The sequence below is a fragment of the Pezoporus wallicus genome, unplaced genomic scaffold (assembly GCF_028554395.1).
Source record: "Pezoporus wallicus isolate ANWC-B61680 ecotype Strahan unplaced genomic scaffold, APGP_CSIRO_Pwel_v1 contig_6814, whole genome shotgun sequence".
Lineage (NCBI taxonomy): Eukaryota > Metazoa > Chordata > Aves > Psittaciformes > Psittacidae > Pezoporus > Pezoporus wallicus.
This window is the reverse complement of record NW_026639755.1, coordinates 1223409-1249085: the sequence shown is the minus strand read 5'-3', so window position 1 is coordinate 1249085 and position 25677 is coordinate 1223409. Positions and strand designations below refer to the sequence as shown.

At 47.5% G+C, this 25677-nt stretch overlaps 1 protein-coding gene across 4 annotated transcripts in view; it reads right to left on the bottom strand.

The window, feature by feature from the left end:
- Positions 1-573: 573 nt before the first annotated feature.
- The window catches only part of LOC130602769 (tripartite motif-containing protein 45-like), a 40124-nt gene continuing 15020 nt past the window's right edge, over positions 574-25677 (bottom strand). The window contains exons 1-6 of one of the 4 annotated variants that reach the window (XM_057415978.1): positions 8571-9020; positions 5179-5912; positions 4094-4223; positions 1947-2061; positions 1666-1792; positions 574-895 (exon numbers count right to left, since the gene is read on the bottom strand). In XM_057415978.1, the coding sequence (XP_057271961.1) occupies positions 744-895; positions 1666-1792; positions 1947-2061; positions 4094-4223; positions 5179-5912; positions 8571-8917 (1605 nt within the window). In that variant the 5' untranslated portion in view covers positions 8918-9020 and the 3' untranslated portion in view covers positions 574-743. Of the gene's footprint in view, positions 896-1665; positions 1793-1946; positions 2062-4093; positions 4224-5178; positions 5913-8570; positions 9021-17294; positions 17682-18771; positions 18860-19193; positions 19297-20828; positions 21044-22249; positions 22642-25084; positions 25310-25677 lie in introns of those variants that run through there. The other 3 variants (XM_057415974.1, XM_057415976.1, XM_057415977.1) reach the window with 3 other exon arrangements.

Here is a 25677-nt window from a genome sequence, read left to right as displayed (position 1 = left end):
CAGCTCCTGCATGACCCCCAACAGAGTTATGTCCCACACCGTCTCCATGGAGAACATGCAGACTGGGTGAATGACTTTCTAATTCCTGTTTCCATCAGTGCTGTGGGTTTTCCTTGGATTTCCTTCAGATATATTACTAACCCACCTTGTTCCTACTTTGCAGGGAGGGTGTAATGAGACTGGATCTTATGTGGAGAAAATATGAGAGCTGCAAACACAACAGCAGCTCCCAGGAGTGTGACTCTGCTATATGCGTATAATGCACACATCCCAGGCTGGAATCCAGCCGTATATCTAAGAGGAAGGCAGAAGCCATATTCAGGCTGCCAAACCTTTTCAAGGCACAAACACAAACCCTTTGGAATGTGCCCCAACAAGCAGCTTCGGCCTCTTCAAGAGGGACAACAGAGACTGTCAATCCTGCGGAATGAGATGTATCTTGACCCTCCTGTGAGGTAACTGCTCAGACTGTTTCCCCTTAGAGCCTGACTCCTCAGAAATGTAGGATTCCGAGTACAATTCCCAGTCTGCTCCTGTTCAGACACAAAACAATTTTGCACACACACCCCTGGGTGCAATATAAGGCACAATTTTATTTTCCCTCATCCCCCTTTCCCAGCTCTCACCCATCACAACGTTGTTCTCTGGCATCAAGGCTATGCAATGATGGTGGGGATCCTCATGGTCTATGACCATGCAGAGGCAGCAGCAGTGCCCCGGGCTGCAGGAGCTCACCTGGCTGCTCAGAGTGCCACTGTCCTGAGCAAGCTCCTCTGCAAGGCATCACTGGGTGGCCCACCCAAACACTCTGAGCTCTTCTTCACCTGTCCACAGCATGACCAGTGCGGGCAGCCAGGGTGACCTTTGTGTCCATGGCCACAGCCCTGATACCCACCTGCAAGAGAAGAGGTACCATCAGCTCAGCCCAAAATGGGCCGGAAAATCCCAGTGCATCAGAGGCTTTCAGACAGTGCTTCAGCCTCAACACTTCTCTAAGATGGGGATGCACGTGCTGATGAAAGTATGGCATATTCAAGGAAAAAAGTACCAGGGCCCCAAAAAGAAAGGAGAAAAACTGAGGAGAACCTCCCTGTTCCAATAGCTGGGGAAAGATTAAGATTTCTGTCCCACTGCCTGTTGAGTGATGCAAGACAGAGGCCTGCAGAACCCCATCCCAGCTGCTAATGGCTATGGCCAGAGCTAGACACAGATTAAGCACGGTAAAAGGAAGAGGTCAGTTCCATACTAAAACCATGCAAAACACACAGGTTAAGGACACGGAAGCTGATTGGGATTAAACAAGTAAGAGAGTTGAACTCTCATCCTGAACAAGGAGTGAGGCTTCTCCGACATACCAGCACAGGAACAGTATAGACATAGTGCTGCTTAGCCTCACTGAGATGGGCTGAAAGACAGAGGTGTGCTGCTCATCTCCTGCACAGTTAGCTCAGGTCTCTGTTTATGGGGTGTGCTGCAAAGACCTTTACTGCATCCTACTGAATTCCTCACTGCTGCAGTTGCATCCTACCAGAACATATGTACATAAAGGTTACCACAGATCCGAGGCATGTGCAAGGCAAGAGCTGGGCTACAGTATCTTACACTGTGGAGGACCAAATGCAATGTATTCTGATGAAAGCAGTGTGGGGAAAGCTGAGCACCCACCTGGCATGGTCCCGCCACAGGCACAGCGAGCAGACTTCTGCCCTCCGCTGGAGCAGAACGTGCAGCAGTGAAACACACCTTGGTGCTCACGGAACTTGCCCTTCACCATCACAGTGAATGGAGAGCCCTGTGGAGGACAAGCAAGCAGAAAGGCTGCTGCAGTGCATGCTATCAGATGGTGTCTCAGGTAGAGGTATTCCTTTTAGAAAGACTGAAAGCAAACACGTAAAAAAGAAAAGCAGGTAAAGCAGCAGCAGTGCAAGAGAAACAAGAAATGCTACCTGTACATGTTGCCCTTTCACACAGACACAGACGGCGTACACGCCTGGCTCCTCAGGGCTGTAGGATACATGGTAGGTCCCGTCACCATTATCACACACTGTTGGCTTGACTGTACTATGAAGAAAGAAGTCCAAGAGGTCAGTGACTGGCAAAATATTGCTCTCCATGTGAACCACTGTTTGGCCTAGATGTGTGGTCAGCTCCTTACCCTCAGCCTTGTGGGTCTCAAGCAAGCTTAACAGGATGCATGAGCAATGCTCAAGCACAGAGTTGCTTATACATGCTACTACTCCTGCTACTAGGAGCTGCAACAACCATGCAGAGGAAGTCACACAAAGCTAGCTGCACAGCATGAATCTGCATGCAGAATCTGCAGCAACCCTGAGCCCTGAAAAGAGCAGATGAGAGACACTTGCAGGTCAGATTATCCTGTCAGATAAGAGCCCTCAGAAATGGGGTGAATTCACAGTCTCAGAGAGCAGTTACCTCCAGAAGACCCTGTGAAGAAGACGGGACATAAACAGGGCAGGTTTGAATCACTTCAACCACTGTCCCAGCCACATTGACTCTGAGGAGTTGTAGGTCCCTGCTGGTGAACTCTCCAAAGCGAAGCTCACTGTGTTCCACAAGAACACACTCTGGTGGACAGGGTGCCAGGGAGAAAGCAGAATCAGCTAGTTATTCAGGGACAGGCTGCCTGCTTCAGAGATGGAAACAGCTTTCCACAGCCAATTACCAGGCAGCTCTGCATAGAGGAAGGTGTTCTTCATAATCCCCACTAACTAGTCTGGTGCTTTATGACAGTTTAGAATATTGCAGACTGTACTCCCCACCCCTCATCATTTCACATCAATAGAGCTGCCTGCATCATATCCTGCCATGAACTGTGTGGTCATACTTCACACTCATCTGTCGCTGCTGTGCCTCAACCCAAACCCAGACAGCTTCCAGCAACAAATGGAGCAACTGCGTGCACGCAAGAACAAGGAACTGAGTTAATGCCACCACAGCAACCCATAAGGCACAATCCTCGTGTGCACACCTTCTTATCTTGTCTGTGAACCTTGACACGCTGGAGGGAAGGGATGGGATCCAGAGAGACCCTGACATGCTTGAGAGGCGCCAATGCAAACCTCATTAAGTACAACAAAGCCAAGCACAAGGTCCTGCCCCTGGGTCGGGGCAATCCCAGACACAGGCTGGGTGGAGTATGGATTGAGAGCAGCCCTGAGGAGGACTTGGGGGTGTTTGCTGACAAGAAACTGAACATGAGCCGGCTTCAGTGTGCGCTTGAGCCCAGAAACCCCCACCATGTGCTGGGCTGCATCAAAAGGACTGTGAGCAGAAGGTGGAGGGAGGGGATTCTTCCCCTCTACTCTGCTCTTATGAGACCTCCCCTGCAGTCCTGCACTCAGCTCTGGGGCCCCCAGCACCAGAGGACTTGGAGCTGTTAGAGTGAGTCCATGTTGGTTCTCCTGTTGGTGGCTCTGTATCTGTTCCTGTCTGCTTTATAGTAACAAGTGCAGCCTGGAAGCAGTTACAAATCATTTGTTACCATTGTTCACGGTAATTTCCCTGTGGAAACACTAAAGAACTCAAGGGCAGTCTTCCCTGCCTCTGCTAGAAAACCTCCAAACATGTTGACGTGCCCAATGCTTGCAACAGCAGGAGAAAGCACAACAAAGTCCCAGCACAGTCTTTCTCCAGAACATGAACTAGGCATTTCCATCACTTGCCAGAGGCTCCTGGCCTTGGTGGACTGTCCTACCTGGGACAGTCATTCTGGGGTTGTGATGTTTTATGTTCATTAGGTGTTAACAAAAGCAGGAGTCCTGGATGTCTGCTGCTAGGGAGGGGAAGGAGCAACAGCTCATTCTGACAATATCTAATACCCACTGAGAGTTGAATTCTTTATGTCTCACATCACTCAAAGACTCAACACATACCTAAGCCAACACTGTCAAGCTCCACATAGTAAAATACAACCAGTAAGAAACACTGCTATACCAGTGTAAAGAAGAGTAGTGCCCTTTGCAACAGATTCTGACCCACATGCTGAAGCATGTTCTCCCACCTGCACAGAGGCAGCCAGGATAAGGGAGGCAGAAAGGCAAAGAACCAGGGAGTTCTCAGGTGAAATACCCACCAGTCCTTCTTGTCCTTGTGGGTGATGGTGACCTGCACAGCCTCTCCTCCTCGCTCCATCCGCTCCCCCATGGTGTCATTGCAGAGCAGGGTGAAGCCAGTCAGCTGGTTCTGATGGGCACTATGGAGATCTGCAAGGCAGAAGAACAGGACCAGAAAGGATTCACTCCAGCCATGACTGCCACCTCCCACCTATTTGGCAGTGCTGTGGTCCCATCAGAGCACAGTCAGGACCTTGCTGCTGGGGTGCACAGCTCCTTCCACTCAAAGGGAAAAGTAAATATATGAGTGGGGATCAGGAGAGTCGACAGCCATAGGCACAGAGATGTCAGGCAGGCTTAGCTCAGGTCTCTATGGTCCTGGGTGGTCTTCCTGCCCCCTCCAAGCCCAGCTGGCATCTTCCCAGGTCTTAAGGTGCACAATGCAACCAGGAGGGAGAAGGAACAGCCCCACTGTGCAGCGTAGAGCCCCCGAGACCTCAGAACCTACAGTTTGGTAGGGAAGAGAACAAACAAGCCCTGGGTCTGCCTCATCTGCTTGGCCAGTGATGGCTCTGCTCTGTGGGCTGGTCTGAACGTTATCTGTTTGCTGGCACTGCCGCAGGTCCTTAATAAGCAAATATCCATGAAACCATCAATGCCAGTTATTCCCATGGCAATTCCAGCAGAAGCAGTAAGGGAAATGAAACTATTTGCTCAGCCAGATTGGGTATCTGCAGGGGCCCACGCTGCAGAACAGGAGACAAGAAGAACTGACACTGTAGGCACCATTCCCATCCCAAATAAGCTCTGGTATTTGTCCTAAGGGTTGCTCTCCTCACACCTGAGCCCCATGCTGAGGTCAGTGATATTGCAGAGGGCAGCTCCAACATGCTCTGTACATCTGGATGGGGATAGGCCTCTGCCTCCCTGCCCCATTCCATAGACCCTCAGCAAGCAAAGCAACCTCTGGCAGAGCTCTACCTCTGCCCCTGGACAGCAAGGAGCCCACAGTGCCTAAGCTGCACACCACATAGGTACAGAGAACAGAGAGATGACTTCAGGGAGTGCTGCGTTCCCATTCAGCCGTTGTACAGCTCCCCATTACCTTCCCCATGCAGGGTACATCTGGCTGGATCAACTGCTTTATTGAGAATGGCCCCAAAAACTTCATAGCCGCAACACTGCCCTGCCTTCTCCTGGGGAGAGAACTGGATCCCGTCATCCATGTTGGGGTGGGTGTTGTAAGCAACTCTGTTCAGCTTTGCCAGCCGGCTTGCCACCACTCCTTTGGTGATGAGGATCTCCAGGTCTGAGCCGCTCGCCAGCAAGTGCTCTGTGAACCCTACGCCTGTCCTCATGTCCAGCAGCAGCTGCTGCAGCTGTGCCTTCTGCAAGCGCAGCAGGTTTACCTTCTGCATCTTCAAGTCCTCCAGCTGCTTCAGCAGCCGGTCCCGGTGCTCTTCAATGGCCTTCACATAGCCACTGGCAAAGAGACAGATCTCCATGGCCACAGCCTCTGCGCGACTGTGGACAGCACTGCCCGTGGCATCAATCTGGCTCAGCGCACTCTCCAGGGTGCCCATGTGCTGCTGGGTGCTCTTCAGCAGCTCACGTAGGGCATCCCCATGCTTGTGGATGACATTGCCAGTGAAGTCACAGGGGTGCTGTCGGTGTCTGCCCACAACGCAGTGCTGGCACACTGGCTGGTCGCACTGCTCGCAGAACAGCCTCAGCTCTTCTGTGGGATGGGAAGGGCAGAGGAGAGGCTCCCCAGCCTGGTTGCAATCTTTGCTGTTCTCTAGCTCTGTCACGGTGTGAGAGGCTGTCTTCTTCTGTCTCCTAGAAGAGAGCAACCACACATCACTTTATGCATGCTGGATATGGAATACAAACATCAGTGTGAGCTGCTCCCTCCTGTCTCCACTCGAAATCCACTCTGCATGAAGGGACTTTGTGTCTCCCGAGGACAAGGCTCCACACAGAAGAGGACAGCACGTGCAAGCAGCTCATTAGAGGCTGCTCTCGAGCTCCCTGCATGCAGTCAGCACTGTTTTCAAACACAAGAACGTCATGCCCCACCATGGCCACACACAGAGCAGGGAATGGGCTGTCAGGGCGGTCTACCAGCGGCGCCTTCATGAAGCCTGGCAGAAGTGGGATACTTGGAAAGACCCCCAGAGCCCACTGTGCCAGCAGGAGGGTGCTGAGCCCTGCAAACTGAGAGCTGGCAGGAGGTGTCTCAGCATAGAACTGGTCACTGACAGTCACATCTGCAGAGGAACAGGAGGTGCCAGGCTCTTTAGCCTGTGATTTTCACCAGCTTTGAATTTGCTGAGGCAAATGAGCTCTAACATTCCTCAGGGGAAAATCCATTTTAGGCCACTGCCAGAACACAGTCTGTGGTAAAACATTTAACATGCCCAAAGCCAAACTTCATTTCCTTCTGGCTGCCAGGTTAGCTCCTGTACAGAGGAGGCCAATGACGGGACACAAAGAACCTGATATGACCCAGACATCCACCTGGTCACAAGGCAGCATTAGGATATTTCCACTTTATGCTATTTTGGACTCAGTGAACTAGTTATTGCGAAGGATGTAAACACCTTCTCTCCTTCCTTGTCTCCTGCACTGGTGACTTCTGGAGCTCCAAGCCATAAGGAAGTACTCTGAGGATCAAGCTCTATAGAGTTACTCTGGCAACACAAAGCAACCTCATCGCAGGGCAGGACACAGCCCTTTTGCGACTCCTTTCACTTCTCACTCATCTCCTTTGGGGCCCAGCACTTTTTCAAAGCCTTCCAGCAATATCTGTATAACACCCTTCACATTCCCACTTCCCTGACTCCAGCCTAAGACCCCTCCCACTTATTCCCAAGGAGCACAACAGTGGCACTCAAATACTTCCCGACACACCAAGGAATCATTTCAAAATGTGTCTTCTTGGTCCACATTCTGCTCTAACCATCAACTGAATCAGGTGCAAGTCCGCAGATGCTAGCAGGGTGAAAATGGTAGCAGTAAATAAGGAAGCTGGTTCTGGGGCCAATTCTTCTACTGCTTTACACCTCCTGCAGTTATTTCTGTCTATGCAGCAGCCTGTTGCTATTCAGGGTCTCAGTTTATCACTCGTCAGCACTTGCTGGGGTATGAAGCACTATCTAATCTGAATGGTATGCTGAAAATTACAGCCTGGGGCGGAAAGGTAACTAAGAATCTCAGCCACTTCACCAAGGCACCATGTCTGCAGGGAGGGCAGGGCAGTGAGGAGTATGTCCCAGGTCTTTGTGGGGAAAGGATTTGCTAATCAAGCGGAAAGGAGCAGCAAACGTGGATGGAATGGGCTGAGCTGATTAACCCAGGCTGAGGCTTCCCTGGCTAGTGCCGCCGACCCTGCCTGTGACCTCCTTGCTTCAGAAGGCCATTCAGACTTGTTAACACTTTTCTTCCTTAGTGCTGCCTGTCCTCTGCTGTGCTCACAGCCACTGTGGCCGCCTCCTCTTCAACTCCTACCTCTGCTGCAGTCATCTCTGCTTCCCACCTTACTGATGTGTCTCCCTCTACACAGCTGCCACTTCTTCAGTTTTCCCATATTCCAAGAGAACTAAACCCCACACCATCAGGCACACTGCTACAGCTCCTGGCCCCACAGAAGCGCTGAAACACAGACTCAGAATCATCAGGGTTGGAAGGAACCTCCGGCAGGTCCAACCCCCTGCCAAGGCAGGGCCACCCAGAGCAGCTCACACAGGAACATGTCCATGGTGGGGTTTAAATGTCTCCAAAGAGGCAGACTCCACAACCCCCTCGGCAGCCTGTCCCAGTGCTCTCACATCCTCAGCGTAAAGAAGTTCTTCCTCATGTTGAGGTGAAACTTGTGGTCTAGTTTATGGCCACTGCTCCTTGTCCTGTCGCTGGGCACCACCGAGAAGAGTCTGGCACCATCCTGCTGGCACTTGCCTTGAAGATGCACACAAGACACATGCACACACCAGTTAACAGGCAAACACACGGGTCGATCATCAGGAGGTAGCACCCACAGTAGGCAGGCTAGCGTCAGGACTTCCAGCTATCTCCTTTCGCTTCTCCTGAGGGCGCATTTGCACATACACACCGTAAACGTTTTTGGAAGTGGAGAAGGGCAGCCCAGCAGCTGAACTTCCCCATTTTCCCCTGGGAGATGTGCCTTCTCCAAAGCAGGTCAGCACAGCATGCGAGGCACTCTGTCTACACCCTATACCTGTGGGAGCACTGCGAGTCTCCCCACCCACCGATGGTCGTGGACACCCCCACATGCAGAGAGCGGCCTGATTTTGGCCTTAATGGCTTCACCTGAGCAGGGATGACCAACCCACTGCTCAGCAGCATGCCTGTCCCTGTTATGAACACAGAGAGCATCCTCCGGCAAGGATGAACGAACAAGGGGACTGAACGAACACCACGACACGGCGGCTGTCTGGCCTCCTCCGCAGGGCCCCGAGCACCTCCGCGCCCGCTCACCTGTGTGCCTGGCAGCAGAAGTGGCAGAGGTCAGCCCCGCACGTCAGGCACCGCCTCACGGCCGCACCGTCCACGCACAGGTCGCAGCTCGCCGTTGCCGCCGCCGCCGCCGCCCCGCCGCGGCTCAGGGCCAGGTAGTCGGGGGTGAGCTGCCCGACGCCGCCGGGCGGCAGCGACACCTCGGCGTCGCACACCGGGCAGAGGACGGAGCGGGCGGCGGCGCGGCCGGGTTCCGCCAGCGTGCCGAGCCGCCGCAGGCAGGGCGAGCACAGCGAGTGCAGGCAGGGCAGCAGCCGCGGAGACACCCAGGGCTGGTGGCACACCGGGCAGCGCGGCCCGGACGCCATGGCGGCAGCGCGGCCGCCGCCGCGGAGCCGCTGGGCCGAGCATCGCGCCACCACCGGCCGTTGGGCGCGGGGCTGCCCCGTTGCTAGGGGCGACGGTTGTGGGGAGGGGGAGCGTCGTGCAATGGCGGCTCTGCGAGAGGCGGCGGGGCCGCGGAGTGAGGGCAGAGCCCGGGGCCTCTCCATCACGGACGGGACGAATAGATCAGAGCGGGGGGGACCCAACAGCCCGCTTTGTCCTCTCCCTCTTCTCTTTCTTCTTTCCCTCTTTCCTTCTTTTCTCTCCTTTCTCCTGCCGCTTGCCACCTCATACGCCCCGTGCTTTCCAAGCCAGTTGTCTGGGAAGCAGCCTCTTTCCCCACCCCACGCTTTGTGTTCCCAGCTCTGCCAGCTCAAAACCTTGAGGTTCACCTCCTGATGGAGCCTGCTGTGACCGGCCGTGGCCACCAGACCTTTGCCGGGCCGCTGGCTGCCTTCAGGGGGTCAGGGTTTTCCCTTCCGATCACCGGTGAACTTGCTGAGCAGCTCAGGGATATTCGGGAAGGTCTTAATGGAAATAACGCGACACAGCCGGGCTTTCCCCTGGTGCCTGCCTGCATTGATTCACTGTGCCTGCAGAAAGCAGGCTTTGAAATAAGGACGTTGTTGGAGTCCTACATGAAGCTCCTTGGGCGTCGATGGTATCTGCATGATTGCTGTTGTCAAAGTGATTTGTAAGCTCCTCAAAGAATTAGAATCATAGAATAGTTAGGGTTGGAAAGGACCTTAAGATCATCAAGTTCCAACCCCCCTGCCATGGGCAGGGACACCTCACACTAAACCATCTCACCCAAGGCTCTGTCCAACCTGGCCTTGAACATTGCCAGGGATGGAGCATTCACAACCTCCCTGGACAACCCATTCCTGTGCCTCACCACCCTTACAGGAAAGAATTTCCTCCTTATATCCAATCTAAACTTCCCCTGTTTTAAGTTTTAACCCACTACCCCTTGTCCTGTCACTACAGTCCCTAATGAAGAGTCCCTCCCCAGCATCCCTATAGGCCCTCTTCCGATACTGGAAGGCTGCTATGAGGTCTCCACACAGCCTTCTCCAGGCTGAACAGCCCCAACTTTCTCAGCCTGTCTTCATACAGGAGGTGCTCCAGTCCCCTGATCATCCTTGTGGTCTCCTCTGGACTTGTTCCAACAGTTCCTGTCCTTTTGATGTTGAGGACACCAGAACTGCACACAATACTCCAAGTGAGGTCTCACTGATACCAGGAAATAAAGGGTTAACATTGTGCCTGCTTGCTTAACAGTCACTGTTCTTAGTGAAGCAGAACCGTAGGAGTCAATGTTGCTAGAATGGTAAAGCAGAATTGTAGGAGTTACAGCTGCTAGGCAGAACTGTAGTAGATAAGATTCATAACTTAATATTTACGACATTCTTGTTCAAACAGTTATCTTTAGAAAGAAAAGGAACAAAAGATAGCCAGAGTAACAAAATTTGCAAACTTGACAAGTTTCTGCTTTAAGATACATAAAACCGGCTTGTACTGAACCTGAGGTTTGGACAGGGGCCGAAATCCTATTGAGTCTGCGTGAAAGCAAGAGGTTACTCGCAGTGATGAAGAGGAACTACAGGCCTTCATCCTCACGACCCCCTAACGACCACCACCAGGAGGCACTGCATAGGCGCACCAATGGGATGAATACCAGAAAACTAATTATAATACTAGACAGGAATAGGTTTTGCATATGTATTAGGCGTGAAGCCATCTCATGTTCAGGTAATCATTATATGTAATATAAACGAACTGAGTGACAAAGGGGGTGCGCATGCTTTTGGAGGAGCAACCCCCATGCGCCTCAGCGCTGAATAAAGCATACCTCCTTTACAACTCTGATGAGTTGTGGAGTCAATCCGCGTGTCATCACGAGAGCAGAGTAGAGGGGCAGGATCACCTCCTTCGACCTGCTGGTCACGCTCCTTTGGATGCAGCCCAGGATTTAAAACAGATTAATGTTTTTTTTTAGTTCTCTTGTCTATAAACCATGTTGACTAGCACCAGTGATACTCCTATAGTGTGCAGTGTTCAGCCCTTGACTGAATGTTGTCCCAGCTTCTCCGTTAGTTTGCCTAGGACCATGGCTATCTTATCTGTCCTATCCTGCTGGCCCTTTCTGTGATACGAACACAATCTGAGACTGCTGGATTTTAAGTTCCCTAAGTTGTATTAAAAATGAACAAGCAAAGATCTCGTCAGGTTTCCTTAGGACTGCTGAGTGCAACATATCTAAACCTATCTGTACACACTTAATTTGTCACTTAATTTAACAACCCTCTGATAATGGCACAATGTCTTGATGCAATGTCTTCTTCATGCAACACATTTCTGTGTCTTTTATGTTGTTATTATGTTGTTATCCCATATTTGGGATCAAGTGTTTACAGCCTTGAAGCTGATCAAACAAGGAAGATGTTCTAACAGCCTCCTTTCAGATTAACTAGTAGTGAAGTGGTTGCTGAGGACAGGGTAAAAGTTGCAGTCATTGTGAAATGAGATGACTTGATAACGATACTAGATATTGTGGCAGAGGAAAGACTGGTTCTTCTAATGGTGCTGGAGGAAGGAATAGCAAATTATACTATCAGTGTGGGTGTGGGAAGGAAACAGGAGGAGAATCATAATGTCAGCGTCTTCCATCACTGCAGGGAGATGACGAAATAAGCCATGGCTGGCAGCTGCAGAGGAAACCTGAGGTTTCTTTCACCCCAGCAGACCTGATCTGATACCTGCCCTCCAGCTGCTCAGGTTGGAGCACAGAACAGATCACTGCTGAGTAATGCATCCCTGAGTCATCAGCTGGCAGCCGCAGCCACCTCCTGATGACTAGAGGAAATGGTAGTGAAATGGGCTGGAGAGAATGGTCCCGAGAGCCCCGGGAGGCTCAGAGAGAGAAAAGAGAAGCAGAAATGCCAAAAACCACCCACGCCTGAACAGTGGCCTGTGTTAGTACAGGCTCGTGCTTTGGTTTGGGTTGCTTTCCCCATAATACTGCTTTTTTTGCTACTGCCCATGAGTGGAGGAAGCCCCCATTTCACAACAGCCCTAAATTGTGGAAGCCAACTCAATGGATGTGTATACTGCTGCCTGTGCATATCTTCAAGAAAGCACTGCAAGAACTGGCCTGGGAGGCCCTCTCTCTTTGCATTGTAACTGGCCAAAAGGTAAGGCTTTAAAAAAGAAAGTGTTGACTTACAAACACTGGTGGGCAATACAGGAGCATAGTTACAAAAATGAAACAATGGAAATATGTCATTAAACTCACACTAAGCAATAATGTTTTCCTTTTGCTGCATTTCAGAAGAGTTGATAGGTGGCTAATTATCCTTAGGTGATCCATGATTTACTTGAAATGGAATCCTCTTCAAACTCATTTTCCTGCTCCTATTGTTAGAGATGTCTGTCAGCCTCTCAGGGTACTTGCTCTGAGTGACCTGTTCTTTCCCGACACTTTTGCTGCCAGCTCCTTCCCCTTTTTTTCCTGTTTATCTGCTTCTCATTTCCTACCATTAAGACTGGATTATCACACAGAGACATAGAAGATTTGATGGTTCCTTTCCCTTCAAGGACTCTTAAGTAATATTTCTATTGTAGTTGCTAATTAGCCTGTTCTGGGGGAAGCTTTATGCTCCTTTTCCATTTGTGTTCTTTTCTGAAGAAATGCTGGTAAAACTTCTTATATCACATTCCAAAACCAAATCTTTGAGGCAGAATTTCCTTCCTAGACTCTTCGTGAGGAGCACGGGCATAAAGCAGGCATTACACCTTGAACAGGATGCCTTACACTTCCCTGTTCCTGCCTATTATGGTTAATTTTAGGGAGCTGTTCTGGATATCCTGCCATAAGAAACAAATGGAAAAGGTGGTGAAGCCAAAGCCATTAGTGAACAGGCCAGTGAGAAGCAGACCTGCAATCTCTGGGCTTGCAGGAAGGTCCAAGCTCACTGATGATAAAGAAGCAGCTCTGAAAGGTACTCAGAAAGAACCTTATTCACAGTAAGAACCCTATTCACAGAGCCACGGCCTGGCATAGGGCAGCCAGAGGGAAGTGGGAAATGGCTTATTTGGGGAGTTCACAAAACTGAGCCGGTGCTCATACAAGCCTGTCCATCAGCTCAGGGTGTGAAGAAGCAAGGTTAGATCTGGTAACAGGCTCAGTAGGTGTCATTAATGTGCTCTCTGTGAACAAGACCCTCCCAGGGCTCCAGGTTTTGTACGCAGTGTCTCAGACACAATTCTGGTGCGTGCCTTGTTACAAAGGGTTCGTGTGTCCCTTTCTCAGCCTGAACCTCTGGGTTGAGTTGGTGTCTCCTTTGTCTCCTGCAGCAGTCTAGCTACTAGACAGTAGCTCTGTCAGAGCTGAAGGAGTGGGCCTGCTCCAGCACATGGGCTGAAGCTGCAGTGAGCAGGTCTGCCTTTGGACCAGGAGGAGGCCAGCAAAGCTGTGCCTGTGCTGGGCCTGGAGGGCACATGAGCAAACTGCCCTGGCCCAAAGCTCATGTAACAAACCTTGTGCAACCTGACAGCATGGGTGTATGTGAGCTGCTGCAAAAGGACAGCGCTGATCCCCTGCCTGGAGACACTGCTCGGCCTGGACAGTAAGCACTTCTGCCCTGGGATCTCCCATAGACTTTCTACAAGGCATTTCTGGGGATACTCGCCCTTTGGAGAAACACCTTCACTGACAAACACACCTACTTAATACACTCTCTTTTAAACTTGCTGGTAGGTTTTGCTCTTCAGTGTGGTGTTGATCTTAAGGGAATGAACTAAGCTGAAAATCAGGAGACCTCATTTTACATAAGCCCAGGTCTCTTCATGTCCATGCTGGACTCCACGTTTCTGTAAGCTGCTGCCATATGTCAAACCCAAGCTCCAGTACAAGTGCTTAAGCCACTGCTGTGTGACCCAGGAGAGGTGAAGGAAGAAGGCAGCAAAACTACACATCCAGCAGACTAAACCTGTGTTGCTCACTGAATAATGGAAGGGGGCACAAAAAACCACACTCAGGTGCTTGGCTTGACCCCAAAAACAGCAAACTGGAAGCAAACAGGATACAGACAGCTGGTAACACGGGAACCACACGAAGAAAGTGGCACCAGAGATGGGTGGATCTCTCTTGTCCTCCCCATTTGTGACAGGAAGCACAGTGTTTGAGATGATCAAGCAGCATTACTTTCAGTTGGCAGCAGCACTCTGAATCACAAGCAGTTGCAGCTGAACCACCCAGCACCACTGGCTTTGTGCAGACTTGCCCTTGCAGTGACATCCGACCAGGCAACTCTTGCCTTTCCCTCCTCCCTGCAGCTTTCCAGCCACCTGCTGCTGCTTTCAGCTTTCTGCTGCTATATATGTCCTTTGTAATCTCTTCTGAATCCTGCCTGCATTTTGTGGAGGGAAGATGAAACTGGATTTGTTTTCAAGCCAAGTTTTCTAAGGAAGAAAGTTCTTTGTGGTGTCCAGCCACAAAGAAGGTTTTACCTCCCCTTCAGCCATATATGAGACAGGGGAAGTGACCTGAAAGACTGGAAGCTTCTACAAGCAAGAGAAGATTTGTAAGTCAGACACTTAATCCTCACATTTGGAACATAATGGTGCCATTTGTTGTCAGGACCATGATGGACAGGAGGATATTACAGTAGGATATTACATGTGCATGGGGGGGGGGGGTGCTACTAGAAAAATGGGGAAGCACTCCAGAGACAAACAGGCTCAATTCATTCTGATGTTCACAGAGCATCTACAGACCATACAACTAAGGGGGGGCGTGTGGGGAGGAACAGATCCTGCAGCAGAGTGTGTCTGCAGAGTGAGCGCACAGCACCACAGTGTGCCATCTGATGGGACCGCTTTGAGGCAGCATCCCAGCATCAGTTTGGTTAGCCTCCAGCACAATACGGAATTACACTATACAACAAATTGAGAAAAGCTAAGATAAATAAAGCAGCACATTTTCATTCATGCACTATGCTGATTAAGCATCTTGCAGTAGTAAAATATTCCAGTATTCCAGGACTTACAGAGCTGTGCACCTTCCTCTCCCTTTTGGTATAAATGTGGCTTTTAAAGCATCCTTAAATTAGATCTTATTTTGTCCTAGCAGCCTTCCCCTTTCTGTGTTCACAGGGTTCTTTAGGCTGTAAGAGAGACCTTTTGCTTCCACAGTTGAAAAGACATCTTGGCACCAGGCCCTGTCACTGCTGACCTGCAGGGCTACATCGCTGTCGGTAGGGGTGGTCACCTTCGCACCCATCCAAGCAACATGAATTAACATGAGCAGGTTGCCTTCACAGAGGAGCTGGCAATTCCAAATAGCTAAAGGTTCCAGGGGAAAAGACTCTCATTTGAGATTCTTCTGTTTAAAAAGAGCTTATGCAATCCCAGGCACAGCTACAGGTTGGGCAGAGAGGAGATTCAGAGCAGCCCGAGAAGGCCTTGGGGGCGTTGGTTGATGAGAAACTGAACATGGAGCTGCTTCAGTGTGTGCTTACGCCCAGAAACCCCCTGTATGCTGGGCTGCATCAAAAGAAGCGTGACCAGCGGGTCGAAGGAGGTGATCCTGCACCTCTACTCTGCCCTCGTGAGACCCCACTTGCAGCACTGTGTGCAGTTCTGGTGTCCTCAACATAAAAAGGACATGGAGCTGTTGGAGCAAGTCCAGAGGAGGTCATGAGGATAATCAGAGGCTGAAACACCTCCTTTATGAAGACAGGCTGAGAAAACTGGGGCTGTTCAGCCTGGACAAGAGAAGCTGTGTGGAGACCTCAGAGCAGCTTCCAAAATATGTACAGGAAACTTTCCCCTGCTTTCCATAGGGGATGTTTTCAAAGGGAAACCAATTCCTATGTGGTACACCTCGTAAAAGAGAAGGACAAGAGAAAACAAAGGCTCTTCCCTTCCCCTGCTCTTTACTACTGTGCTTACCCCTTGTCTGTAGCCAAATGTCCTGCTGCTTGGCTGCCTACCCCCAGCCAAAGGCTATGGAGGAGTTGGTGGGAAGGTGACTAGACACCTGGTAGCACATTCTTGCCTTCTGAGATAAGCACAGCACACTCGGCCACTGTTGGAAGCAAGCACTGGCACCAGACCAGCCACATCAGTACAAGGTGACACATGAGCTTGTTAGCTGTGCCAAGTGGAAGGAGTTACTAGCCTGAACAAACTGCTCTGCTAATGCAGCTTTAGGGAGGCAGGCTGAAGCTCTGCATGGACCTGGTCATTCAGATGGGGACAAAATGGGTGCCTGGCACCACAGATGCTAGTTTTTGGGGTAACAGAGTCCCACCTAGTCCTGACTCTCCTCCTGGACCTGAGTTCTACTGATCTCAAGGAGACTTGCATTTCACTAACAATGCAAAGGAAAAGCTGCAGTATTTCTCACCTCACCAAGTGGTTTTTAGACTGGAAAATAGCAAGATGATTCAACTTACAAACAAACAGTTATGTGACAGAGCAGCTTTCAGTTAAGGAAGCCAAAGGATGACTCAAAAGATCAATCCCATGCTCCAAAAGGAGATTTCTGTCTAGATGGTTTCGGAGCATTCATAGCAACTGATAGCTTGCAGTTAGTCAGAAGCAATGGTATAAATGTGTAGGCACTATGGTTATGGTAGCCCATCCCAACCTTGGCATTCCTGCCTCTGCAGGAACTGGGGGACATCTTCCAAGCATTTTTAACTGTTACTTCACAAAATACAAGACTAGAAGCCTTCTTCACTTCCCAAAGTTACCACTGGAAAAAGAAATTGCAGAGGTGTCAATGAATACTTGAGCAGGTCCTCTTTTGAATCCCATTCTAAATCCGTTTCAAACACCCCCAAATTGAACATTTTAAAACAGAAAAACATTAAATCAACTTGACTCTTAAATCTAGTTTTGAGACTTGCAGGTATTTTCTTCCCCAAACATGCAGATTTTATCTCCATTATAAAAGGTTTTGCCCAGATCTGCTACACCATAAAGGAACCGATGTATCAGCATTTCTTCAGTCCTAGATTTTATTGTTAATCATTAATAATAAAATAATGGCTACTTTAAAAAGTCAAATAAACCCAATATAAAAATACAGCCATTAGAGTATTACATACACCCATAACAAACCAGCTTAATAGAGTCGCACTCACATCAGTTTTCTGTTGTATCAAAGAAAGCATACCTTAGTACACAGCAAATAGAGATTCTGATTTCAACTTCAAATAGTCACTTTGGATTTAGTATAAAAATATTAAATGGGATCTTTAAAAAGCGATCCTTGAGTCCAGACGTAATTCCCGATATAGAAAACAACTTCTAGGAGCAAGTGTAAACCATAGAAGGAACAAATTATTTCCATCCCGTGTGAATACATGAACCAGGAAGTTTCACATGGAATTTCCAATACCTCCTGTCTTCAGCACATCTAAGCACAGGTATCAGATGCTCAGCTGTATTACTGCAGCAACCTGAGTTTACACTTGTGAAAGAGTTATTTGGTGTAAAGACCTGATGTCACAGCAGCATGTCTACCTCAGAAACTCATTCCCAGGAAGTTTCATATGGAATGTGAATGGCATTGACAGGAAAGCACTTCAGAGTTAAACTGTACATCTGGAGAGGAGGACTACTATGACCTAGTGTGGTTCATAAAGAAACCATACAAAATACAGGACTTGAGTGCAGCTTGCTTTATGTGACGTGCATTGACAATGCAAACCAGCCTTCCTCTTTGTGCTTTTCCACCTGCACAAAGAAGAAATCAGTTGAAACTCATATCATAAATTTCCCACAGACTTGCTAGTTAGTTCTGGCTTGCATAGGGCTGGTACATATCAGTTCACCAATATGTAGCAACTGTCTGCCATTGCCACCACGAAGGGAGTCACACCACCTACTTTAGACACCTAGCTTAAGCCACATCTACCTTAGGTATTCCAAATTTCCCCTCAGGGGATGTGTGCTTTGCTGTCAGGACAGGCAGTCTTGGACCCCAACTTGTTTCTCTTTATCTCTCCTAGTTTAGCTTGTTCTGGACATCAGGAAAGATGGTTAAAATCTCCTCATGGTTGCTTTCAGACATATAAACAGATATATGACTGATTCACCAGACTGTGCTACTGCCTGGAGTTCCCCATGAAAGCATTTCACTGTAGTCTATCTTCTTTGCACATCAGGAATCAGAAATCTAGATTAGGGATTTTTCTTTACATTTGGATTTATTTATCCTTCAGCAACTAACTTGTGCAAAGCTAGGTAAGAGCTCGCTGTCCTCTTACATGTAGCTTTACCAATACAGCATAATGATTACTTGAAATTCTCAAGCCACCAGTAAAAGACTGCCAGAGGTTCCCAGTTCTAATGCAGGAAGATGCCACAGCAGAAAATGTAGTTACAGGATTACTCACTTCTAAGTAACAGCTCTGTGGTAGCAAACAACTAATGTCACTAGCACTGCACTTAGGGCTTCCCTTACCAATTGTCCAGAATTCTTCCCTGTGAGGGTGCCGAGGCCCTGGCACAGGGTGCCCAGAGAAGCTGTGGCTGCCCCATCCCTGGCAGTGTCCAAGGCCAGGCTGGACGTGGCTTGGAGCAACCTGGTCTAGTGGAAGGTGCCCCTACCCATGGCAGGGGGTTGGAACTGGGTGAGCGTTAAGGTCCCTTCCAACCCAAACTAGTCTGGCATTCTATGAATCCAAACCACCATGAATTGATTACTATTCACCTCAGTAGTTTTAAGATAGGACAGAGCTCTCTCCCCTTCTTTACCAGGCTTGCTTTTTCCTTATAGGACAACCACAAGCAAACCTTCTGGCTGAAGACTTTTCAGTCTTACCTTTGGCCTTTGGCTGACAGGAGTTGATTTCACACTTTCTGATGTGGCACTCAGGGGTGAACAGGGTTTGCTAGAGTCTCCTACTGACCTGTAGACATTGAAAAGGAGATTGAAAAAGTGAAAAATGGAAGTGACTACTAGAATTATGTGTCAAATCCTGTGTTAGGACCCCTCATCAGTAGCCTTCAACAACCCAGGTCATCTGGGTTATGTCGCACTGCAGGTATCTCAAATACAAACAATGGAAGTTGTGAAAAAGCTATTGGACCTTTGTCCCATATCCATAGAGTTGAGTGTGATGAAGTCAGGGGAAGTCCATGAAGCCAAATTAAAAACATGGCAATTTTTCCATTGTGAACAAGTTCAGCTGCATGGGTAATCAAAATACCACAAAAATGAAATAGTAAAGGGTTAACTTTTACCTTCTTATACTGACCATACTGGCAGAGGAAACACTGTCTTCTTTGGAACTGTCCATAGCAGCTGCCACAGGAACAGACACTTCAATTGTCCTCCTGGAATTTTCTAGGCAATAAAGAATAGCTTGATTCTGATGAGAACACAGCAACATCACACAACAGTCACTTAATTTTCCCATTTTTTTGAGGGCATCACATATCTCTCCATCATTGCACAGAATATACAGATGAGACATAAAACACCAGGCTAAACATCAACCCCATACCCAGTCTCTGAAAACAACAGCTATTGAAGGCTGATACTCAGAGCAACTAGGGACAATGTGCACAGACACAGAATGATTCTTCCATAGATAAACCTTCTGGGTTTGGCAGTCAGAGGCATAAAGAATTCCGATTTCTCTACTTTGTTCTTTTAAGATTTTACTTATCTTGCTGAACTTACGTTACAACAGCAGAAGTGTTAGAACTGCTATGATCCCACAGCATGAGTCATTGCATATGCACCTGCATGTATATGCACACACCCATGCCCACTCCTCCCCCCTCCTTTCTCTCCCCCTCAAGTCCTTTCCTTTATACATCCTCTATGGTTTAGGAAGGGGAAAAGGGTAGGTGTCCTAGACACAGCATGTCTACATGCTCACGTTCTGCCCATCATTACAATGACTCCATGAAAAGATATAGCAGCCCTCACCTGCTGGAAAGCATTTCTGTTTATAGTTACACATGGAAGCTTATCTATGAGTCTTGATTTAGCAAGAATATTCTCTTTGCTAATTTACCTCTTCAGATGACTGGAAAGATCCAGTTATTTCTTTCTATTAGCACTGGCAGTAACTCAGCAAGGTAGTCTAATGGAAAGAGCACCCAAAATACCAAAAACTAAAAGTGCTTGAAAACTGGATAACCACTCTACCATGATTTTTAGAAACCTAATGTAAATACTTAATCTTATCATAGACTCATAGAATGGTTTGGGTTGGAAGGGACCTTAACGTTCACCCAGTTCCAACCCCCTGCCATGGGCAGGGACACCTTCCACTAGACCAGGTTGCTCCAAGCCCTGTCCAACCTGGCCTTGAACACTGCCAGGTATGGGGCAGCCACAGCTTCACTGGGGACCCAGTGCCAGCACCTCAGCACCCTCACAGGGAAGAGCTTCTGCCTAAGATCTCATCTCAGTCTCCCCTTTGTCAAGTTAAAGCCATTCCCCCTTGTCCTATCACTACAGGCCCTTGTATAAAGTCCCTCTCCAGATTTCCTGTAGGCCCCTTTAGATACTGGAGTCTTTTAATAAAAGATTCTCCAGCAGAGAGGACTGATTAAAAAGCCTAGTTCTGCTCATCCGTGACTATGTGGCAGAGCTGTTCTGCAGACAAGGATGTAGCAAACAACAGATTTACCATGAAGCGTGATATTTGCAGCAGGCTGATTACTAAGAAACTAACTTTAGGAGAAATTTAGCTGACCTATTTTTGGCTCTCTGAAGTAAGGAGTGTTTGTACCACAGAGACATTATCAGCCACTGTACTGCTGACCACAACTGCTGATCCAATCGGAAAAGGACAGAGAACTCTCAAAAGGGGAAAAACATTGTCTTATTAGTTTTGTTTACTCCTGAAGCTGGGTACTTACCAGGATAATTTAGGGATTGGGGCAGAACAGGAGATGTCATTGGAGGGACCATATCAGCAGCAGCTAACTTCTGCTGCTCTATTAGCTGCAACAGTTTATCACGTGCTTCCGTACTCTGACGATTCAGCTCTGCTATTCTTTCCTCCAAGCTCTTTGATGCCATGAGATGAATCTACTTGGATAAGGACTTCCAATTAAAAACTTACAATTTGCACCTTCAAGGAGAGTATACAGTGTACTTCAAGTACCTCTGTGGATTTCATTTGCAAACTGAAAGTAAACATAATGATATAGCACCTCATTTTGTCACTTCCACTGTCCTGTCTCTAGTTCCTTCATTGACTAAACACAACAGTGTTTTAAACTGGTCTTCCTACAGATAGGAAAAAAACCCAAACAACTGTTGTCTGCATCATTTAAGGGAAAAAAGAAAAATGAAGAAACCCCAGCCATCCAGCAATTAACCATCATTAAGAAAGTATTTACTCAGGGATACACATATTCAGGAGGGTACGGGGAAACAAAACCCTGGAACTCATCTTTAAGCCAGGTTTTCATTCACTTTGACCTCTTCCCCTTCAGAACTGCTTCCACAAAAACACCACTTCAAAAAGTTTGCATCATTTTGCATGACTAAATGAGTAAATATTACACAACATAATAGAATGAGGAAAGGAACAACACTCCCAGCCTGCATTTACATGAGGAGTTAAAATCTTTACGATCCTTAACTGAACAGTAATTCAGCCACTGTGATGGAACCAAAGTAAAGACGGTAGCAAGGGCAGGGATTAGGCATTTCTATGATGTTCATTCCACTCAGGGGCACCACTGAATAGCTGCTTAGTTTCAGATTAAAAGGTTTTCTATGTGAACCAAAGCCTTTAAGTTCTCCCTTTCCCAACAATCTTGGGCTTTTCACCACACAGCAGGACTAACAAGGCAGACCCAATTAGTACATACACTATAATCAAGTATTTGCAAGAGATGTACCTGCACTAACTTCAATCACATGGGCTTTAGGGTCATAGTAGCAGAAAAAATCTTTTGCATGGGTTTAAATATGTAATTTACAAGCTTGACAAGAAGCTGTGGGTTGGTGCAGTGCTTTCACTAGTATTATCCAACATTCAAGAGGATGACATTGCAATCACACTTCTTTTTTACGTTATAATCTTATCCTAAACTTACAAATGTGCTGCATACTTTCCAGCACTCAATATACAACATAAGCCAAATATAAGAAACTACTGTTAAGCTCCTAGGGAAGGATAAAAATCACAAGCCTCCAAGCAAATGAATTAAAAGAATATTTGGTTTGCTGCTCTTTACAACAGAAAAGGAACAGTATTAGTAATCAGTAAGCTATAGGAAAGCAGATCAGCAGAAAGGGGAATCCATAATTTACGTTACATTCTCACCTGTCCTTGTGAAGAGGCTGGACTAGGATTTGCATTTTGTAGTGGGTCTAACTGATGTAGGTAGTCACTTGTGTCTTCAGAGAAGCCTCTGAATTTGCTGAGTTGAGCTTTAATGAGAGAGTTCTGCCGTGTGAGCTCAGCTATCTGTCCCAGCAGATCACTGTTTGGAAGTAACTCTTCAGCTGGGCTGCTTTTCCTAGTGTCAGAGGGGCAGGACACACTGCTTTTCTCATGGGAACTGTCCAGATCTCTGTCTCCAGGAGGAACTGGCTGCCTTTGAGAGATGAGACAGTTCTCAGCTGTGCTCTGTGCTCTCAGGGAGGAAGGTGAGCTCCTTTCCTTGCACGTTTCTCTTTCAGTGTTTTCAGGAGACTGAGGAATGACTGTGAATGCTGCAAACAAGAAACAAAGGAACAGTAGGGAAACAGACATGTGATCCTCATCAAGGAAACTGACAGTGACTTTACTGCATCAGGTTAGTTACAATCAAGCAGGCATTTGGATTGTAACATCTAGCTTGAATGGTGTTATGTTACTGATCAAAAATCATCTTATCCAAGACTCTGCTGGAAAAACTCACCAGGTTTAATATTTCCTATTATAAGCAGTCTTACATTTAAATGTTTTAATTAGAGATTGAGAGAGAAGTCAGAGAGAAGATAAATTGGTTTGAATTTCTTAGCTGATAGATCAAACACCACTTCTTAGATAGTTCTCCATTTCCCAAAATACACTTACTTTACCTAATGGATCGTAACTTTGCGTTTCAGCTCGGATATTTATACTGAGTTGGGAATGAAACTTGTAGAATAATAAAATGAAATAATACAGACTTCTGGCATAATAAACTGGCTACTTACTCAGCCTCTAGGAAAGGGACTTCCACACTCTGGCCTCAATAGTGGTGTAGTCATCATTAGTAACAGGTAACACACCACACATTAAGCATGTTACTGCACTGTCAGCTGCTACGTTTTAAATCCAAGCTGGATTTTGTGATCAAACGCAGATTTCCTACATTTTATATACCAAATAGCCTATCCCTTCCCAAGCTTTAGCTTTTGCCTCTTGAGCAGAGCATGACATTTAAAAAGTTACACACAAATCTGCTTTACAAATTGTTTTTCATAAAGAAACATTCAAGAAGTTTAACACTGGTTAAGTCATTTAGCATCCTTCACTGTCTTAAAAGAGTAACAATACACTTCTACAAAGCTGAACTGTAGCCAAGCCCAGGAATACAGTCTTATATTCTTGTTTCAAATAACAGACAGTATCTGACAGTTCTCAATGGGACTGAAACTAGATGTGCTCTTTGCAGAACACTACCTGTAGCTCATATCCTCCTGATGTGCCTTCTCACTCACAGCAGCCCACCAGAAGGTTAAATTAGACAGAATCTTTCAATTACCCTGCTAACTCCTTAGAAATCAAAAGGACTCTTGGGTTATTTTTCTGACTTGGAAAAGACTTACAAAGCCACACAGCTGAGGCGGGGAGAGATATAAAACCCCACCACTTCACCCTGCTTCTGGTCAGCACAGAGGATTACACAGGCCTAGCACATCCAGTAAGATGCATGTGGTTACAATGACAATTGCAGGAGGAAACAGCTGATTTGGGGAGTCACAAAGAGTCCTAAATACCTTCCCCAATTACCCCTGATGAACTTTCTTCCTCCTAACAACCAGAATTGAGTGTATGACCTGTAAAACTCCTGAAACCTGTGGATGCTGATACAAGGCTGAGTTATTCTGGTTATCCTGCACCACCCAAATTCACCCCAAACTTCTTCAAGCCACTTCCTGTGTATTAAATGAAACCAAACAGAAATCTGCTCCCAAAGCTTTTAGAAAAAGCTCTGATGGGAAGATTGGCTCAAAGCAAGAATATGCAACCTAGAGACACCCAGGTTTGCCTGCAGCATAGAATGCATAGGCATTGAATTTACAGCCTTCAGTGGTCCCACTGTTACAGGTGATGGAGGCTGGATTACACCAACAGCAGATGGCAATCTTGAGGTGATGTGATGATATCAAAGAGCTACAGCAATAATACAGAAGTGACAATCAAAACCAGTACAAAATAAAAATGCCAGTCTGGATGGCCACTGACAGGACCACAGGCAGCAGATGGAGAACTGCAGGAGACAGAAAGTCTAAAGGAAATCTAGCAAAAGGCATACAAAGCAAAGAAATGCATACGTGGATGCACAAGCTGGGTGTTCCAGCCATATAGGACTAATGTGTTTAAGTATACAGATTAAAAACTTTCAATAGAAAAATCATGGAATCACAGAATGGTTTGCATCAGAAAGGACCTTAAGATCATTCACTTCCAACGCCCTGCCATGGGCAGGGACACCTCACACTAGATCATGTTGCCCAAGGCTCTGTCCAATCTGGCCTTGAACACTCCAGGGACGGAGCATTTACAACTTCTTTGGGCAAGCCGTTCCAGTGTCTCATCACCACAGTAAAAAACTTCTTCCTTATATCTAACCTGAACTTTCCTTGTTTCAGTTTAAACCCATCACCCCTTGTTCTATCACTACAGTCCCTGATGAAGAGTCCCTCTTGTTGTAGCCCCCTTCAGACACTGGAAGCTGCTCTGAGGTCTCCAAGCAGCTTCTCTCCTCCAGGTTGAACAGCCCCAACTTTCTCAGCCTGCCTTCATACAGGAGGTGCTCCAGCCCCCTGATCATCCTCATGGCCTCCTCTGGACTTGCCCCAACAGCTCCATGTCCTTCAAATAATTTATCTCCAAAGGCAGTGTGAGATTGAAACATCAACACCCTACAGACTCCCAAGTCTACCAGAGGCAGAGAGATCTCACCATTCTGGAGGGGAGACAATTCCTGACTGCTCTTCTGCCGGGGGGGTGACAATAGCACAGCTGGCTGGAAGATGTGAGCTGGCAAGCCTCTACCAGATCCCACACCACCTGAGGCGCCTGGCCTTGGGGTACACGTGAAAGGAAGTTCTTCCTGTGGGAATTTCGGCATATTTTCCCTGTTGTCTGCATCAGTCCTGGGCTCAGAATAGCTCAAGTCAGGTTTTTCTAAAGAAAAAGACAAAGCAGGGATAAAGTAACAATAAATAAATAAAACAATTAGTTTTAGTGCAATAGCAGTGGAAGGAAACATCTCAATAACAACTCTTCTGTTCAGGTATCTGAAAAGACAGACTACAGTATGCTCGAGACACACTCCAAACTTCCTTCTGATTCACAGGTACAGAACTCCTTCATTCAAGCATAATAAAAATCTTTACTGCCCTTAAAAGCAAGAAGGGCTCTTACATGTGGCCTTACAACTCTGATGATCTTTTTCTGACTTAATTCAAATCAGACATCTCCTACATTAAAAAAAAACAATAATTACTCTTCTGTATTTATCTACAAATAGTTTACGTCTACACTGCCATCTA